This window comes from Misgurnus anguillicaudatus, chromosome 6 (genome assembly GCF_027580225.2).
Source record: "Misgurnus anguillicaudatus chromosome 6, ASM2758022v2, whole genome shotgun sequence".
In the NCBI taxonomy this organism is placed as follows: domain Eukaryota; kingdom Metazoa; phylum Chordata; class Actinopteri; order Cypriniformes; family Cobitidae; genus Misgurnus; species Misgurnus anguillicaudatus.
Window position 1 is genome coordinate 7,358,847 of NC_073342.2, and position 20,393 is coordinate 7,379,239.

General features: G+C 37.2%; 2 gene segments (V, D, J or C); one reads left to right on the forward strand and one right to left on the reverse strand.

Annotated features, from left to right (window-relative positions):
* Nucleotides 1-213: 213 nt before the first annotated feature.
* LOC129434437 (Ig kappa chain V-III region PC 7183-like) lies at nt 214-677 on the reverse strand. The segment is given in 2 exon segments: nt 214-524; nt 629-677. Coding segments are annotated over 2 exon segments (360 nt in total).
* A 105-nt stretch (nt 678-782) lies between these two features.
* Nucleotides 783-19,858, forward strand: LOC141364424 (Ig kappa-b4 chain C region-like). The segment is given in 2 exon segments: nt 783-867; nt 19,536-19,858. Coding segments are annotated over 2 exon segments (408 nt in total).
* The last annotated feature ends 535 nt before the right edge of the window (nt 19,859-20,393 follow it).

A 20,393-nucleotide genomic window follows, 5' to 3' on the forward strand; every position in this document is an offset into this window, starting at 1 on the left:
CAATAAATGAATGAAACGATTTATAACTATAAAAAATAGTTATCTAAAGTGTTGTTATTTAAATATACTATAGTACAAAATAAAAAAAGCTGTAAGTGAAATAAACTATCACCATCATCATCATCATCATCTGCAGTATCTGTCAGGTGTATGAGTGCAGTCAATGTGCCGTCTGACTGAAAGAGGTTTTTGTATCACTCTTTATCACTGTGTCTACACTGCTGTGCTACTACAGTGATAACTCTGACAGTAATAATCTCCTGAATCTTCAGTCTGAACTCCACTGATGGTCAAAGTGAAATCTGTGTTTGATCCGCTGCCACTGAATCTTGATGGAGTTCCTGACTGAAGTCTGTTTGTTTCATATATGAGGAGTTTAGGAGCTTCTCCAAGTCTCTGCAAATACCATTGTATCTCATCACCATCATACACTTGACTGCTGACTTTACAGTTTATTTGAACTTGTTGTCCTGGTTGAACTGTTATTGATGGACTCTGAGTAAGAGTGTACTGTCCTCTACACACTGAAAGAAACAACAAGAATGAAATATAAGACAACACTGAAACAAATCAATATTCAATAATATTAATGAATTAATGATGATGATAAAAATGTTACAACACAAACCTTGAGTAAAGACTGTGAGTGTCCAGATGAAGATGATGATGAAAGTCATTGTTGTTCTTTTGGTTTGTGTGATGATGAAGATTATGTTCTGTTCTGATCTCAGTCATGAAGTGTTAAACTCACAGCACTATAAACACTCACACATCACTGAAGCATGACAACACAATGCAAAGAAGACGACAGGAAACTTCTGCTCGTACAGACTAATACACTATCATTATTCAATGTGGACTTGCATGGTAAAATATTCTGAATAAAAACAAAAATTTTACAGAAATAATACATTTTTTTTTCTGTAATTTTGAATAAAAGTAAAAAAATTATGTCCAAAATTAGTTTGTCTAAATTCAGGTTTATGTAACCAGGTGAAAGAGTTACAAAGTGAATAAATGAAAACTAAATGATAGTGAGAGAAAAAATACAACCATCTGAAAGATTTTGTAATTTTTCTGTTTATTATTCAGACATAAATCATTCAGAGATCTTTACAATAGTTGTTTGTGTTGTGTGCAGGGCCGCATTAATGCATGGGCTTACCTGGGCTTAAGCCCAGGGCCTCGGGCTGGGAAGGGCCCCGAGTTGCCGGAAAAAAATAACTGCCGCATTTTATAAAAAGTTGATACTCCCTTTAAAATTATGCTTAAGAAAATCTCTCACTACTAGCCCTTACGAAAAAGAAGTTTATTCAAGTGTGCTATAAGTATACTTTTTTAAAACTTAAAATAAGAAAGTATACTTTCAGTTGACTTTTTATGTACTTCTCTAAAATGTACTTTAGGTACTTCTCAGAAATATACTTAAATTGTACTAAAGTATACTTGACCTATACTGACCGAAATGTCTAAGTATATTTGGCCTATACTTGTTTACTGACATATACTTAAAAGTATTAAGTAAAAATGCAACAACAAAAGCTACATCAAGAAAGCCGCAAAAAGCCATATGATTAGCCCTGGTGAAAAATAAATATACTTTATTGTATTTCAAGTATATTTAGGGGTCAAGCCCAGAATGGGCGAGACCCCTATTGGGATTGTTAGTTTTCTTATTATTAGGGGTCAAGCCCCGAAGGGGCGAAGACCCCTATTGTATTTGTTAGTTTTCTTTTTACAATTATTAGGGGTCAAGCCCCGAAGGGGCGAAGACCCCTATTGTATCCGTTAGTTTTCTTAATTTTATTATTAGGGGTCAAGCCCCGAAGGGGCGTAGAACCCTATTGTATTTGTTAGTTTTCTTAATTTTATTATTAGGGGTCAAGCCCCGAAGGGGCGAAGACCCCTATTGTATTTGTTAGTTTTCTTATTATTATTAGTTATTCTTCTTCTTCTTCTTCCGCCATTGCGGTCTATGGCAGCCCATAGAACCGTACGTAGGAAAGTTATGAAATTTGGCACACTGATAAAGGACAGTCCAATGTGTCCCCATAGCAAATTTGGAGTCTCTATGTCTAACCCGCTAGCGCCACCAACAGTCCAAAGTTGCACTTATGTTTTTGCTTATAACTTCTGATCCGTAAGTCCTATAAACAAAATTCTTGCTTCCTCTGATTCCTTGGCTCAAGACGATTCGATTGGACCCTATGACATCATTTTCCGTCATGAAAATTTTCCGCCATTTTGAATTATTCGTAAAACCTACTTTTGCGAACTCGTCCTAGAGCTTTTGCCCGATTGCCACGAAAATCAGTATGCAGCATCTATGGACACTTAAGGCAAAAAGTTATTAAAAGAATTTTGATAAACCAATCCGTTGTCGTATGGCGCATCAACAAATTTTACGTAGAGTGCCAAAAAACAGGTTTTTGTCTGTATCTTCGCCAAACTTAAGCCTATTGACACAACACTTGGTACTTGTGATGCCAGTCAGGAACTGAGGGTGCATGCACAGTTTCGTCGCAGCGCCACCTAGTGGCCAGACGAATGTTTTATACGCCTATAACTTTGGCTGCGATTGACGTATTTTCATGGGACTTGTTTCTTTGGAGTTCTGAATCGTTGCCGAGTCCAACGATACCAAACATGCCAGAATTCGCCTTACGATTAACCCTGCGCAGCAAAATAGCGCTTAAAAAACACGTGTGAATATCTCCGCGAACGTTTTTCCAATCGACTCGAAAACACCATAGGAAGAAACTAACCTTACCTTCTGAACAAAAAGTTCTATTGGCGTTATATTAAAATTTTCATCAGAAATGGCCGAAAATTGCAAAAAACGAAAAATTACCTTCAAATTTTGTGTTTTTTAAACATAAATGGTTGTAACTTCGTAACGAAAATATATTTTTTCACCAGATTTAATACGCTGATGCATGAGCACATTCTGAGGCTACACAAAAAAAATTGTATGCTTGCACCACTAGATGGCCTTATAATTGAACAAAACCTTTGATAACAAGCCAGCCCTATGGTCATACAACTGTTTCTTCACTAAACTAAAGTGTATAGTCATAAAACTAGCTAGATGTAACACAATCATGACCTGATGTTCCATGCACAATTTTGTCATTGCGCCACCTACTGGTTTTGAGATAGAATATGGTATTTTTGCCTAAAACTACTGCAACAACACATCTAAAACCACGAGTCATCATGGATTATTCCTTTTATGGCTTTGACTATGATCACTGGTGGTTGCCAATTCACTCCCTAGCAACCATTGAGAATTCCTTATTAACCGTTTTTGCAAAAGCTATATCTCTGCATCAGAACATTGTAGAGACACGGGGATGGTCTCTTTTGACTCATTAACACCCCTGTAACATTTTGTTACCTAGGTTCTTCAATCTGCTTATCCAATCTCAATTTTACATCCTTTTGTGCCCTTTTCGGCTTGACCCCGGCATTGCTGCTTGCAGCTATATTTATTATTAGTTATTCTTCTTCCGCCATTGCGGTCTATGGCAGCCCATAGAACCGTACGTAGGAAAGTTATGAAATTTGGCACACTGATAAACGACAGTCCAATGTGTCCCCACAGCAAATTTGGAGTCTCTATATCTAACCCACTAGCGCCACCAACAGTCCAAAATTGCACTTATGTTTTTGCCTATAACTTCTGACCCGTACGTCCTAGAAATTAAATTCTTGTTTCCTCTGATTCCTTGGCTCAAGACAATTCGATTGGACCCTATGACGTCATTTTCCGTCATGAAAATTTTCCCGCCATTTTTAAATATTCATAAAACCTACTTTTGCGAACTCGTCCTAGAGCTTTTGCCGGATTGCCTTGAAAATCGGTATGCACCATCTAGAGACACTCAAGGCAAAAAGTTATTAAAAGAATTTTGATAAACCAATCCGTTGTCGTATAGCGCGTCAACAAATTTTACGTAGAGCTCAAAAAAACGGATTTGAGGCTGTATCTTCGCCAAACTTAAGCCTATTGACACGATACTTTGTATTTGTGATGCCAGTCAGGAACTAAGGGTGCATGCAGAGTTTCGTCACAGCGCCACCTAGTGGTCAGACTTATGTTTTACATGCCTATAACTTTGGCTCCGATTGACATATTTTCACAGGACTTGTTTCCTTTGAGTTCTAAATAGTTGCCGAGTCCAACGATACCAAACATACCCGAATTCGCCTTACGGTTAACCCTGCGCAGCAAAATAGCACTTAAGAAACACGCGTAAATATCTCCGCGAACGTTTTTCCGATCGACTCGAAAACACCATAGGAAGAAACTAACCTTACCTTCTGAACAAAAAGTTCTATTGGCGTTATATTAAAATTTTCATCAGAAATGGCCGAAAATTGCAAAAAACGAAAAATTACCTTCAAATTTTGTGTTTTTTACACATAAATGGTTGTAACTTTGTAACGAAAAGAGATTTTTTCACCAGATTTGATACGATGATGCATGAGCACATTCTGAGGCCACACAAAAAAAATTGTATGCTTGCACCACTAGATGGCCTTATAATTGAACAAAACCTTTGATAACAAGCCAGCCCTATGGTCATACAACTGTTTCTTAACTAAACTAAAGTGTATAGTCATAAAACTAGCTAGATGTAACACAATCATGACCTGATGTTGCATGCACAATTTTTTCATTGCGCCACCTACTGGTTTTGAGATGGAATATGGTATTTTTGCCTAAAACTACTGCAACAACACATCTAAAACCATGAGTCATCATGGATTATTCCTTTCATGGCTTTGACTATAATCACTGGTGGTTGCCAATTTACTCCCTAGCAACCATTGAGAATACCTTATCAACCGTTTTTGCAAAAGCTATATCTCTGCATCAGAACATCGTAGAGACATGGGGATGGTCTCTTTTGACTAATTAAACTTGTTGTAACATGATGTGACCACTGCAAACACCACTCACATGTCCTTCAGTGTTCTAATGTTCCATGATTGTCAATAACAGAAGGACGATTGCAGTAGACAAGAACTTAGATTATTTTTGTTGATAACTTTTTTGTTTTTTCATCTAAAATTATTAGATTTACCTAGGTTCTTCAATCTGCTTATCCAATCTCAATTTTACATCCTTTTGTGCCCTTTTCGGCTTGACCCCGGCATTGCTGCTTGCAGCTATATTTAGGGGTCAAGCCCCGAAGGGGCGTAGAACCCTATTGTATTTGTTAGTTTTCTTAATTTTATTATTATTATTAGTTATTCTTCTTCCGCCATTGCGGTCTATGGCAGCCCATAGAACCGTACGTAGGAAAGTTATGAAATTTGGCACACTGATAAACGACAGTCCAATGTGTCCCCACAGCAAATTTGGAGTCTCTATATCTAACCCACTAGCGCCACCAACAGTCCAAAATTGCACTTATGTTTTTGCCTATAACTTCTGACCCGTACGTCCTAGAAATTAAATTCTTGTTTCCTCTGATTCCTTGGCTCAAGACGATTCGATTGGACCCTATGACGTCATTTTCCGTCATGAAAATTTTCCCGCCATTTTTAAATATTCATAAAACCTACTTTTGCGAACTCGTCCTAGAGCTTTTGCCGGATTGCCTTGAAAATCGGTATGCACCATCTAGAGACACTCAAGGCAAAAAGTTATTAAAAGAATTTTGATAAACCAATCCGTTGTCGTATAGCGCGTCAACAAATTTTACGTAGAGCTCAAAAAAACGGATTTGAGGCTGTATCTTCGCCAAACTTAAGCCTATTGACACGATACTTTGTATTTGTGATGCCAGTCAGGAACTAAGGGTGCATGCAGAGTTTCGTCACAGCGCCACCTAGTGGTCAGACTTATGTTTTACATGCCTATAACTTTGGCTCCGATTGACATATTTTCACAGGACTTGTTTCCTTTGAGTTCTAAATAGTTGCCGAGTCCAACGATACCAAACATACCCGAATTCGCCTTACGGTTAACCCTGCGCAGCAAAATAGCACTTAAGAAACACGCGTAAATATCTCCGCGAACGTTTTTCCGATCGACTCGAAAACACCATAGGAAGAAACTAACCTTACCTTCTGAACAAAAAGTTCTATTGGCGTTATATTAAAATTTTCATCAGAAATGGCCGAAAATTGCAAAAAACGAAAAATTACCTTCAAATTTTGTGTTTTTTACACATAAATGGTTGTAACTTTGTAACGAAAAGAGATTTTTTCACCAGATTTGATACGATGATGCATGAGCACATTCTGAGGCCACACAAAAAAAATTGTATGCTTGCACCACTAGATGGCCTTATAATTGAACAAAACCTTTGATAACAAGCCAGCCCTATGGTCATACAATTGTTTCTTAACTAAACTAAAGTGTATAGTCATAAAACTAGCTAGATGTAACACAATCATGACCTGATGTTGCATGCACAATTTTTTCATTGCGCCACCTACTGGTTTTGAGATGGAATATGGTATTTTTGCCTAAAACTACTGCAACAACACATCTAAAACCATGAGTCATCATGGATTATTCCTTTCATGGCTTTGACTATAATCACTGGTGGTTGCCAATTTACTCCCTAGCAACCATTGAGAATACCTTATCAACCGTTTTTGCAAAAGCTATATCTCTGCATCAGAACATCGTAGAGACATGGGGATGGTCTCTTTTGACTAATTAAACTTGTTGTAACATGATGTGACCACTGCAAACACCACTCACATGTCCTTCAGTGTTCTAATGTTCCATGATTGTCAATAACAGAAGGACGATTGCAGTAGACAAGAACTTAGATTAATTTTGTTGATAACTTTTTTGTTTTTTCATCTAAAATTATTAGGTTTACATAGGTTCTTCAATCTGCTTATCCAATCTCAATTTTACATCCTTTTGTGCCCTTTTCGGCTTGACCCCGGCATTGCTGCTTGCAGCTATATTTATTATTAGTTATTCTTCTTCCGCCATTGCGGTCTATGGCAGCCCATAGAACCGTACGTAGGAAAGTTATGAAATTTGGCACACTGATAAAGGACAGTCGAATGTGTCCCCACAGCAAATTTGGAGTCTCTATGTCTAACCCACTAGCGCCACCAACAGTCCAAAGTTGCACTTATGTTTTTGCCTATAACTTCTTATCCGTAAGCCCTAGAAACAAAATTCTTGGTTCCTCTGATTCCTTGGCTCAAGACGATTCCATTGGACCCTATGTCGTTATTTTCCGTCATGAAAATGTGTCCGCCATTTTGAATTATTCGTAAAACCTACTTTTTCGAACTCGTCCTAGAGCTTTTGTCCGATTGCCACCAAAATTGGTATGTATCATCTTGAGACACTCATGGCAAAAAGTTATCAAAAGAATTTCGATACAGCAATCCGTTGTTGAATACCCCCTTAACGAATTTTACGTAGAGCGCAAAAAAACAGATTTTAGGCTGTATCTTCGTCAAACTTAGGCCTATTGACACGACACTTGGTACTTGTGATGCCAGTCAGGAACTGAGGGTGCATGCACAATTTCGTCGCAGCGCCACCTAGTGGCCAGAAAAATGATTTATACACCTATAACTTTGGCTCCGATTGATGTATTTTCACAGGACTTGTTTGTTTGGAGTTCTGAATAGTTGCCGAGTCCAACGATACCAAACATGCCAGAATTCGCCTTACGGTTAACCCTGTGCAGCAAAATAGCGCTTAAAAAACACGCGTGAATATCTCCACGAGCGTTTTTCCGATTGACTCGAAAACACCATAGGAAGAAACTAACCTTACCTTCTGAACAAAAAGTTCTATTGGCGTTATATTAAAATTTTTATCAGAAATGGCCGAAAATTGCAAAAAACGAAAAAATACCTTCAAATTCTGTGTTTTTTACACATAAATGGTTGTAACTTTGTAACGAAAATATATTTTTCCACCAGATTTGACACGCTGATGCATGAGCACATTCTGAGCCTACACAAAAAAAATTGTATGCTTGCACCACTAGATGGCCTTATAATTGAACAAAACCTTTGATAACAAGCCAGCCCTATGGTCATACAACTGTTTCTTCACTAAACTAAAGTGTATAGACATAAAACTAGCTAGATATAACACAATCATGACCTGTTGTTGCATGCACAATTTTGTCATTGCGCCACCTACTGGTTTTGAGATAGAATATGGTATTTTTACCTAAAACTACTGCAACAACACATCTAAAACCATGAGTCATTATGGATTATTCCTTTCATGGCTTTGACTATAATCACTGGTGGTTGCCAATTCACTCCCTAGCAACCATTGAGAATACCTTATCAACCGTTTTTGCAAAAGCTATATCTCTGCATCAGAACATCGTAGAGACACAGGGATGGTCTCTTTTGACTAATTAAACTTGTTGTGACATGATGTGACCCATAATTTGCCACTGCAAACACCACTCACATGTCTTTCAGTGCTCTAATGTTCCATGCTTGTCAATAACAGAAAGACAATTGCATTAGACAAGAACATAGATCATGTTTGTTGATAACTTTTTGTTTTTTCATCTAAAATTATTAGGTTTACCTAGGTTCTTCAATCTGCTTATCCAATCTCAATTTTGCATCCTTTTGTGCCCTTTTCGGCTTGACCCCGGCATTGCTGCTTGCAGCTATATTTATTAGTTATTCTTCTTCCGCCATTGCGGTCTATGGCAGCCCATAGAACCGTACGTAGGAAAGTTATGAAATTTGGCACACTGATAAAGGACACTCCAGTGTGTCCCCACAGCAAATTTGGAGTCTCTATGTCTAACCCGCTAGCGCCACCAACAGTCCAAAGTTGCACTTATGTTTTTGCTTATAACTTCTGGTCTGTATGTCCTAGAAACACAATTTTCGTTTCCTCTGATTCCTTGGCTCAAGACGATTCGAAAGGACCCTATGACGTCATTTTCCGTCATGAAAATTTTTCCACTATTTTGAATTATTCGTAAAACCTACTTTTTCGAACTTGTCCTAGAGCTTTTGTCCGATTGCCACGAAAATCGGCACGTAGCATCTAGAGACACTCATGGCAAAAAGTTATCAAAAGAATTTCAATACACCAATCCGTTGTCGTATACCGCCTTAACAAATTTTACGTAGAGTGCAAAAAAACTTATTTTAGGCTGTATCTTCGTCAAACTTAGGCCTATTGACATGACATTTGGTACTTTTGATGCCAGTCAGGAACTGAGGGTGCATGCACAGTTTCGTCGCAGCGCCACCTAGTGGTCAGATTAATGTATTACACGCCTATAACTTTGGCTGCGGTCAATGTATTGTCACGGGACTTATTTCCTTGGAGTTTTGAATTGTTGCCGAGTCCAACGATACGAAACTTGCCAGAATTCGCCTTACGGTTAACCCTGCGCAGCAAAATAGCGCTTAAAAAACACGCGCGAATATCTCCGCGAGCGTAATTCTGATCGTCTCAAAAACACCATAGGAAGAAACTAACCTTACCTTCTGAACAAAAAGTTCTATTGGCGTTATATTAAAATTTTCATCAGAAATGGCCGAAAAATGCGAAAAACGAAAAATTACCTTTAAATTTTGTATTTTTTACACATAAATGGTTATAACTTCGCAACGAAAAGAGATTTTTTCACCAGATTTGATACGCTGATGTACGACCACAGTCTGAGGCTACACAAAAAAAATTGCTTGCTTGCACCACTAGTTGGCGTTATAATTGAACAAAACCTGTGATATCAAGCCAGCCCTATGGTCATACAACTGTTTCTTCACTAAACTAAAGTGTATAGACATAAAACTAGCTCAATGTAACGTAATCATGACCTGAAGTTGCATGCACAATTTTGTCACAGCGCCACCTAGTGGTTTTGAGATAGAAAATGGTAATTTTTGCCTTAAACTACTGCAACAAACACATCTAAAACCATAAATCATCATGGATTATTCATTTCATGGCTTGGATTATAATCACTGGTGGATGTCAATTTACTGTCTAGCAACCAATGAGAATACCTTATCAACTGTTTTTGCAACAGCCTTTTCTCTGCATCAGAACAGCGTAGAGACATGGGGATGGTCTCTTTTGACTCATTTAACTTGCTGTAACATGTTGTGACCCATGTTTTGCCACTGCAAACATCACATACATGTCTTTCAGTGCTCTAATGTTCCATGATTGTCAATAACAGAAGGACGATTGCAGTAGACAAGAACATAGATTATTTTTGTTGATTACTTTTGCGTTTTTTTCATCTGAAATCATAAGGTTTCCCTAGGTTCTTTAGTCTGCTTATCCAATCTCAATTTTACATCCTTTTGTGCCCTTTTCGGCTTGACCCCGGCATTGCTGCTTGCAGCTATATTGGCAATTGTTTCTGTTAGTAAATTTTTCTTCTTCCGCCATTGCGGTCTATGGCAGCCCATAGAACCGTACGTAGGAAAGTTATGAAATTTGGCTCACTGATAGAGGACAGTCCAATGTGTCCCCACAGCAAATTTGGAGTCTCTATGTCTAACCCGCTAGCGCCACCAACAGTCCAAATTTGCACTTATATTTTTGCTTATAACTTCTGATCCGTAAGCCCTAGGAAAAAAATTCTTGCTTCCACTGATTCCTTGGCTCAAGACGATTCGATTGGACCCTATGATGTTATTTTCCGTCATGAAAATTTTTCCGCAATTTTGAATTATTCGTAAAACCTACTTTTTCGAACTCGTCCTAGAGCTTTTGTCCGATTGCCATGAAAATTGGTATGTATCATCTTGAGACACTCATGGCAAAAAGTTATTAAAAGAATTTCGATAAACCAATCCGTTGTCATATAGCGCGTCAACGAATTTTACGTAGAGCGCAAAAAACCGGATTTGACGCTGTATCTTCGCCAAACTTAAGCCTATTGACACGATACTTGGTACTTCTGATGCCAGACATGAACTGAGGGTGCCTGCACAGTTTCGTCGCAGCGCCACCTAGTGGCCAGAGAAATGTTTTATACACCTATAACTTTGGCTCCGATTTACGTATTTTCACGGGACTTGTTTGTTTGGAGTTCTGAATAGTTGCCGAGTCCAACGATACCAAACATGCCAGAATTCGCCTTACGGTTAACCCTGTGCAGCAAAATAGCGCTTAAAAAACACGCGTGAATATCTCCACGAACGTTTTTCCTATCGACTCGAAAACACCATAAGAAGAAACTAACCTTACCTTCTGAACAAAAAGTTCTATTGGCGTAATATTAAAATTTTCATCAGAAATGGCTGAAAATTGCAAAAAAACGAAAATTTACCTTCAAATTTTGAGTTTTTTTACACATAAATGGTTGTAACTTCGTAACGAAAATATATTTTTTCACCAGATTTGATACGCTGATGCATGACCACATTCTCAGGCTACACAAAAAAAATTGTATGCTTGCACCACTAGATGGCCTTATAATTTAACAAAACCTTTGATAACAAGCCAGCCCTATGGTCATACAACTGTTTCTTCACTAAACTAAAGTGTATAGACATAAAACCAGCTAGATATGACACAATCATGACCTGTTGTTGCATGCACAATTTTGTCATTGCGCCACCTACTGGTTTTGAGATAGAATATGGTATTTTTGTCTAAAACTACTGCAACAACACATCTAAAACCATGAGTCATCATGGATTATTCCTTTCATGGCTTTGACTATGATCACTGGTGGTTGCCAATTCACTCTCTAGCAACCATTGAGAATACCTTATCAACCGTTTTTGCAAAAGCTATATCTCTGCATCAGAACATCGTATAGACATGGGGATGGTCTCCTTTGACTAATTAAACTTGTTGTAACATGATGTGACCCATGTTTTGCCACTGCAAACACCACTCACATGTCCTTCAGTGCCCTAATGTTCCATGGTTGTCAATAACAGAAGGACGATTGCAGTAGACAAGAACTTAGATTATTTTTGTTGATAACTTTTTTGTTTTTTCATCTAAAATTATTAGGTTTACCTAGGTTCTTCAATCTGCTTATCCAATCTCAATTTTGCATCCTTTTGTGCCCTTTTCGGCTTGACCCCGGCATTGCTGCTTGCAGCTATATTTATTATTATTATTATCTATTATTCTTCTTCTTCCGCCATTGCGTCTATGGCAGCCCATAGAACCGTACGTAGGAAAGTTATGAAATTTGGCACACTCATAGAGGACATTCCAAATAGTCACCACACCAAATTTGGAGTGTCTATGTCAAACCCAATAGCGCCACCAACAGTCCAAATTTTCACGTACATTTTTGGTTATAACTGCTGACCCGTACGTCATAGAAACGCAATTCTTGTTTCTTCTGATTCCTTGGCTCATGCCGATTCGATTGCACTATATGACGTCATTTCCGTTATGCTAATTATTTCGATATTTTGAATTGTTTGTAAAACCTACTTTTTCGAACTCGTCCTAGAGATTTTGTCCAATTTGCTTAAAGAATGGGTGTGTAGCATCTATAGACACTCATGGCAAAAAGTTTTGGAATTCGTGTTGATTCACCAATCCGTTACCGTATAACGCGTCAATGAATTTTACGTAGAGCGCAAAAGAACGGATTTGAGGCTGTATCTTCACCAAAGTTAAGCGTATTCATACGAAACTTGGTAGTTTTGATGGCAGTCACGACCTGAGGGTCCATGCCCAGTTTCGTCACAGCGCCACCTAGTGTTCACGAGATTTGAAAAATGGCTATTTGTGCTTATAACTACTGCAAACTTGAGTCTAAAATTATAAAAGTGCTATTGTTAGATTCCTTGAGGCATGCCGAGTCAAACGATACCAAAAGGTTTTCGGTCGGCCATTTTGGGGGTCGGCCATTTTGAATTTTAACTTTTTTTGTAGGAAAGTTATGAAATTTGGCACACTCAAAGAGGACATTCCAAATAGTCCCCACACCAAATTTGGAGTGTCTATGTCAAACCCGATAGCGCCACCAACAGTCCAAATTTTCATTCAAACTGCTGACCCGTACATCATAGAAACGCAATTCTTGTTTCTTCTGATTCCTTGGCTCATGCCAATTCGATTGCACCACATGACATCATTTCCGTCATGCTAATTATTTCGATATTTTGAATTGTTTGTAAAACCTACTTTTTCGAACTCGTCGTAGAGCTTTTGTCCAATTTGCGTAAAGAATGGGTGTGCAGCATCTAGAGACACTCATGGCAAAAAGTTATGGAATTCGTGTCGATTCGCCAATCCGTTTCCGTACACCGCGTCAACAAATTTTACGCAGAGTGGGAACAAACAGATTTGAGGCAGTATCTTCGCCAAAGTTAAACATATTCACATGAGATTTGGTAGTTTTGATGGCAGTCATGACCTGAGGGTGCGTGCACAGTTTCGGTACAGCGCCACCTAGTTTGAGCATGTTGATGAGCATGCCGCAATGGATTTGTGGCTATATCTTCGCAAAAGTTTTGCACATTGGCAGTGGTTCAGTGGTTCAGGGGTTAGTGGTGGTTGTCTACAAATCGGAAGGTTGGTGGTTCAAACCCCAGCTCCACCTGACCAAGTGTCAAGATGTCCATGAGTTATATGTCATAACAGTCATTGAAAAGTGATTTTTTTTTGCTTATAACTACTGCAAAATTGAGTCTAAATTCATGAAAGTGCTATTGTTAGATTCCTTGAGGCATGCCGAGTCAAATGATATCAAAACGTTTTATGTCTGCCATTTTCAATAACAAAGCATACCAACTTTTTCAAAACTCCTACAGCGTTCGTTTGATTGACTTGGATTTGGTACACACAATCTAGACTCTAGACAAAAAGTTTTTGTCAGTTGTTGTATAGCACATCAACAAATATAATGGCGAGCATGAAAATGGATTTGAGGCTATATCTTCGCAAAGGTTTTGCACGTTGATGTGTGTATTGGCAGTGGTTCAGTGGTTAGTGTAGGTTGTCCACAAATCGGAAGGTTGGTGGTTCAAACCCCAGCTCCACCTGACCAAGTGATGAGGTGTCCGTGAGTGAGACATCTAACCCCAAATGCTCCCGATGAGCTGGATGGCTCTTGTGTGTCTGACACTGTATGAATAGGTGAATGTTTCACAACTTGTAAATGTCATGAACTGAGGGTGTATGGAATGTTTTGTTACAGCACCACCTAGTTCATCAGTGACATTTTTTGAAAGCCCTTGTAAACTTTTCAGTGCCCCTACTGGTTAAGAGTTTTGAGGCTTTATCCCCAGATCACTTTATCGTATGTACACCAAATTTGGATTTGTCATCACAATCATGACCTGAGGCACCATATTGTTTCGGTGCAGTGCCCCCAGTGGTCAAGTCATTTGAGGCTATATTTCAACATTGCTTAATCATATGTATATCAAATGTTGTGGGTGTCATCACAATCATGACCCAAGGCATCATCTATTGTTTCGGTGCAGTGCCACCTAGTGGTCAAGTCATTTGAGGCCATATCTTCACATTGCTTAATCATATGTACACAAAATTTGGTGGGTGTCATCACAATCATGACCTGATGCACCATCTATTGTTTCGGTGCAGTGCCTCCTAGTGGTCAAGTCATTTGAGGCTATATATCAACATTGCTTAATTGTATGTATATCAAATTTGGTGGGTGTCATCACAATCATGACCTGAGGCACCATCTGTTGTTTCGGGGCAGTGCCCCCTCGTGGTCAAGTCATTTGAGGCCATATCTCCACATTGCTTAATCATATGTACACAAAATTTGGTGGGTGTCATCACAATCATGACCTGATGCACCATCTATTGTTTCGATGCAGTGCCTCCTAGTGGTCAAGTCATTTGAGGCTATATCTCCACATTGCTTAATCGTATGTACACCAAATTTGGTGGGTGTCTTAACAATCGTGACCTGAGGCACCATCTATTGTTTTAGTGCAGTGCCCCCTAGTGGTCAAGTCATTTGAGGCTATATCTCAACATTGCTTAATTATATGTATATTAAATTTGGTGGGTGTCATCACAAACATGACCTGAGGCAAAACCCATTGTTTCTACACAGCACTCAAGATTTGAGAAATGGCTATATTTGCCTTAATCTACTGAAAACTTCTTAAATCTTAAATCATGACGGTCATCAACCAATACTTAATTCTGTGCCCTTTTCGGCTTGACCCCGGCATCGCTGCTTGCAGCTATATTTAACTTTGCAATTACAAATTTACTTAGAAAGAAATGTACCATCTTTGAATATATTGAAAGTATGCTTACAACATATTTGTTTACAATTAAACTTTTAACATATTTCAAAATAATTATAATTGAGTATATTTTCTAAAAGTATACTTTAAAAAAATATATACTTGGAGTTAAAAAGCCATATGATTAGCCCTGGTGAAAAATAAATATACTTTATTGTATTTCAAGTATATTTAACTTTGCAATAGTACATTACAAATATACTTAGAAAGAAATGTACCATCTTTGAATATATTGAAAGTATGCTTACAACATATTTGTTTACAATTAAACTTTTAACATATTTCAAAATAATTATAATTTAGTATATTTTCTAAAAGTATACTTTTAAAAAATTGCAGTTCTGTGCAATTTTTAAAGTATACTAATTTGAACTTATTTTAAAGTTTATTTTAGGTATACTTTATCTGTTAAAGTTATCATTATAATGCACTGACAGCATATTTATAAAATACATTATTTAGCATCCTTTAGAAACAGTATATTTTAAGTAAATTTTGAAAGTATATGTAGTGTACAAATGTATATTATAAAACGGGCAGTTCTGGTTCTTCATTCTGATTGGTTGAAACGCGTTCTAAGCCGTGATAAAATACACCGGTAACCTCACGGTTCAGACCACATTACATAAGTATCACTGCGCCACTGTTGTTGCGTACTGATTTATGAGAATAAACACAACAGTCTTTAATCATATTTTTAATTTGTCTACAATTGCACAATTAATGGCGATATCCAAATAAATGTCAATAAATACTGTTGAGTCATCTCGTCAATAAAGAGAAAACGTTGTCTGAGGAGTTTATAACTGAAGTTCATACGCCCGCTATTATCCACTGGGTGGCGATCTTTCCCAACTTAAACACTGACGCATTCACTGAAAACACAGTGTAGTACTGTTTATGGCTCCGTCTGAATCTGATTTCTTACTAAAGTTCTTCACAAAAATGGAATTATCTCCGCTTTAAGCTGAAAATTTGAGAGGTGATAACTGATAAGAGAACAAATTAAGGTAGGATGAAACTTTTTGTTGTTGTTGTTGTTTGAAAGCGGATGGTCTGTTCTTTCATTTTATATTTATGTTTATTTAAAGAAGATAATTTTTCTGTAAGGCATTAAACTAAAACCGGGGGGCAACTTAAAAAAAAACGCTGACGGGGAAAGAGTTCAGCATGCTTACAAGCATATTTGATCATCACTTCAGCAGCACAATATAAATGTTAATGTGTAAATTAGATGAATGGTGATTTATAAAATAAACACCACCGTCTTTAATCATATTTTCATTGTATCTTTGCTGCGTCTGTGTTGTTTGTGAACTGCGCTCTGTTTCAGTCACACTTGATTCTGAGGAACTACTTTGTTTGGCGGAAGAGTAATATTTATACTAATATAATTACAACTTATTTGTGTTTTATTTTATAAAATCCCGCTAACTTTATGCATATGAAGTAACCGTTTTATAAACGCAATAAACCCCTCGAAGCGGTGGGTTGCCAGTGCATTTTGTAACGGCTGAGGGGGTTTTAGGCACTCCGCTTTGCGTCGTGCCTAACAACGCCCCTTAGCTGTTACAAAATGCACTGGTAACCCACTGCTTCTTGGGGCTTATTGCTTTATTATCTTTATGGAGAATCTTTAGTGTTAGTAAACTAGTAGGTTATTAATTTTGTGCTGCAGGTACACTTGCAAGTATTCCCTTACTACACTGCAAAAAATACCCTGCTGCCCCAAAATTTTCAGTAGAATCAACACGGATTTACAAGTAATTTCAACTTACTGTTATTTGTCTTGATTAGAGACCAGTTGTTATAACTACAGGTGAGTTGTTATAACTTATAAAATATAGTTGAGTCAACTTAATTTTTATAAGTTGTGACAACTAATCTTTGTTGACATGACTTGTAAATCTGAGTTGATTTAACAAAAAATGTTAAGGCAGCAAAGTATTTTTACAGTGTAAACTTTTAGTTAACTAGTGTACTCATACTGAAAGTGTACATGCAAGTGTTTTGTTAGTGTACTCTTAGTAAACTAGTAAGTTACTAATTGTGTGCTGCAGGTATACTTGCAAGTATTCTTTTACTATACTTTTAGTTAACTAGTAGTTTACTACTCAACTTTACTTTAAGTGAATTTAACATCATACTATAAATATATATATATATTGCACTTAAAGTACAATACAATGTTCCTGTGTATTAATTTTTATACTTGACATATACCTTTTAATTGTACTTTCAATTTGAAGCTAAATCTTTCGTATGCTATCAGTGAGCTAATCAAACAAAAATAATGAATAAAAAAATTATAAATATATTATTTATATATTATATACTCACTTTCAACATTTGATATGTTATCTATATTCTATTGTGAATAAAATATAAGTTTATGAGATTTGTAAATTATTCCATTCCTTTTTTACTCACAATTTCTACAGTGTCCCAACTTTTTCTGATTTGAGGTTGTATATATATATATATATCTATATATATGGCTGAATCCCCTGAATATTTACTTTCGTTCTGGACTCCATTTCCCATAATCCCGCATACCTGGACTGATTACTCTGCCACCTGAAACTCATTGGACAGCCTATATAAACTCTCTGGAAACATTCAGTTAGTGCAAAGTCTTGATTTGTACCGGCTGTCATTGCTGAGCGGTTTGCCTGCCTGACATTGCTGTTGTTTGACCTTGCCTGTTGGAATATGAGTGTTTAATAAAAACCTGCAGATGGATCCTCAGTGTCAAAGTGCTTTGTTACACAAGCAGTATACAATAAGTAACCTACTAGTTTACTAAGAGTACACTAACAGAACACTTGCATGTACACTTTCAGTATATGACTAGTAAACTACTAGTTAACTAAAAATATATTAAAAGAACACTTGGAAGTATACCTGCAGCACACAATAAGTAACCTCCTAGTTTTTTCCTAAGAGTACCCTAACAGAACACTTGCATGTACACTTTCAGTATATGACTAGTAAACTACTAGTTAACTAAAAATATATTAAAAGAACACTTGGAAGTATACCTGCAGCACACAATAAGTAACCTCCTAGTTTTTTCCTAAGAGTACACTAACAGAACACTTGCATGTACACTTTCAGTAAATGACTAGTAAACTACTAGTTAACTAAAAGTATATTAAAAGAACACTTGGAAGTATACCTGCAGCACACAATAAGTGACCTACTAGTTTACTAAGAGTACACTAACAGAGAGCACTTGCATGTACACTTTCAGTATATGACTAGTAAACTACTAGTTAACTAAAAGTATATTAAAAGAACATTTGGAAGTATACCTGCAGCACAAAATGAGTAACCTACTAGTTTACTAAGAGTAATCTAACAAACATTTGCATGTACACTTGAAGTATAAGTCTAGAAAATTACTAGTATACTCATGAGTTCACTTACAGTACAAATGAAGAACTAATTGTGCACTAGTTGTACACTTAAAGTTGACTACTCTTACACTTATAGTACACTTAGAAGTATACTTTTATATACTAAAAGTGGGCCAATTTAGTCCCAAGCGGTATTCAAGCAGTACACTTACAAGTTTACTACTAGAACATAAATGTTAGTACACTTACTACGTAAAGTATACTTAAAACTATACTCCAACATTACTTAAGTATACTTAATAAAATGAACTTGAAGTGTACTTCTTTTTCGTAAGGGCAGTGCACTTTCACAGGTAGAAGGTTGTAAAAACACGAGTTACAGGCTGCCTGGAACTCATACTCCCAGTTCAGAGTCGTAAGTCGTGGTTTTGAAGTCATAATTCACGGGCTCAAAAACCTGCCTGGAATGCAGCATAACAAACAGTATTTCAGTGATTCAAAGCCTTCAGATGAACATGACAAAAGTGATATTAGCCATTTAATGCAGCTATATGATTAAAAAAAATCAAAATTCTTCAGGAGATCTAAACTTCATTTATTATTTTGATCTTTATACCACAGGCCTGTTGAATGCTTTATTCTGATTGGCTGAGAAATGTTCCATGGGTGTTGATTATTTTTCTGTAAACCGCACACATAACCTTTTAAATGTCAAAAAAAATAGGCACCAGAGCAATGTTTGTGGTAACCGTGGTATAAGAGGAATAATTGACTCCGGTCCTTTGAATTATTTGAAAATAATGCACACCCGCTTCGCGTCGTGCCACATTGCACCTTGGGTGTGCATTATTTTCTTATAATTCAATGGCCCATTGTCAATTATTCCTTACTTAATGTTTAACACAGAGAGAGTGAAGTTATTTTATCTTTCCTGTGTGAGTTATTGATTATTAATGTGATTGTCAGGCAACAGTCGTCCTAAAGTGAGCGTCCTGCCGCCATCCAGTGAAGAGATTTCCACAAAGCAAACAGCAACACTGATGTGTGTGGCCAACAAGGGCTTCCCCTCAGACTGGAGTCTGAACTGGAAGGTGGACGGGATCAGCAGCAGGTCTCAGTACAGCAGTGTTGCTCTCCTGGAGAAGGACGGTCTGTACAGCTGGAGCAGCAGTCTGACTCTCTCTGAGCAGGAGTGGAGCTCAGTGATCTCAGTCAGCTGTGAGCTCACACAGAAAGACCAGCGTGATAAAGTCACTGGAGAATTGAGGAGAGATCAGTGTTCACAGTAGATCCACTCACTCTCTCCTCTGTCTCACATCAAGACTAACAGACTAACTGTGTTTCTCTCTCTCATCTCACATCTCTTTTCACAAACAACACAAGTCTATGTCTGCTTTATTCATTCACTCATGATTGTGTGACAATTCATCAAATAAAATCAGATTGTATCTTTATGTCTTTGACTCATTTTGTCTCTTTTGAATATGAAAGTTCACATTTTATAAATAAACCTGACTCAATGAAGCATGAAAACACCTGCAGATGAAGTGAATTTACATAACTGTCAGTCAAATGAAATGAAGAACCTTGAACATGAAGTGATTGGTGTGTTTAGTTTGATAATTATTCGCATGTGACTCATTCAGTATCTGTGTTACAGCTGTTTACTGAATGATACTGACTGATGTTTCTCTATATGAGTGATTATCATCAGTTTTTTTTTATTGTGAATTAAGCTGTAGTACAATAATAATAAAAATCATCAATGTTGAAGCTGTTTTAACTCAGCAGAAATTAATATACAGACAATAAATTAATAATACG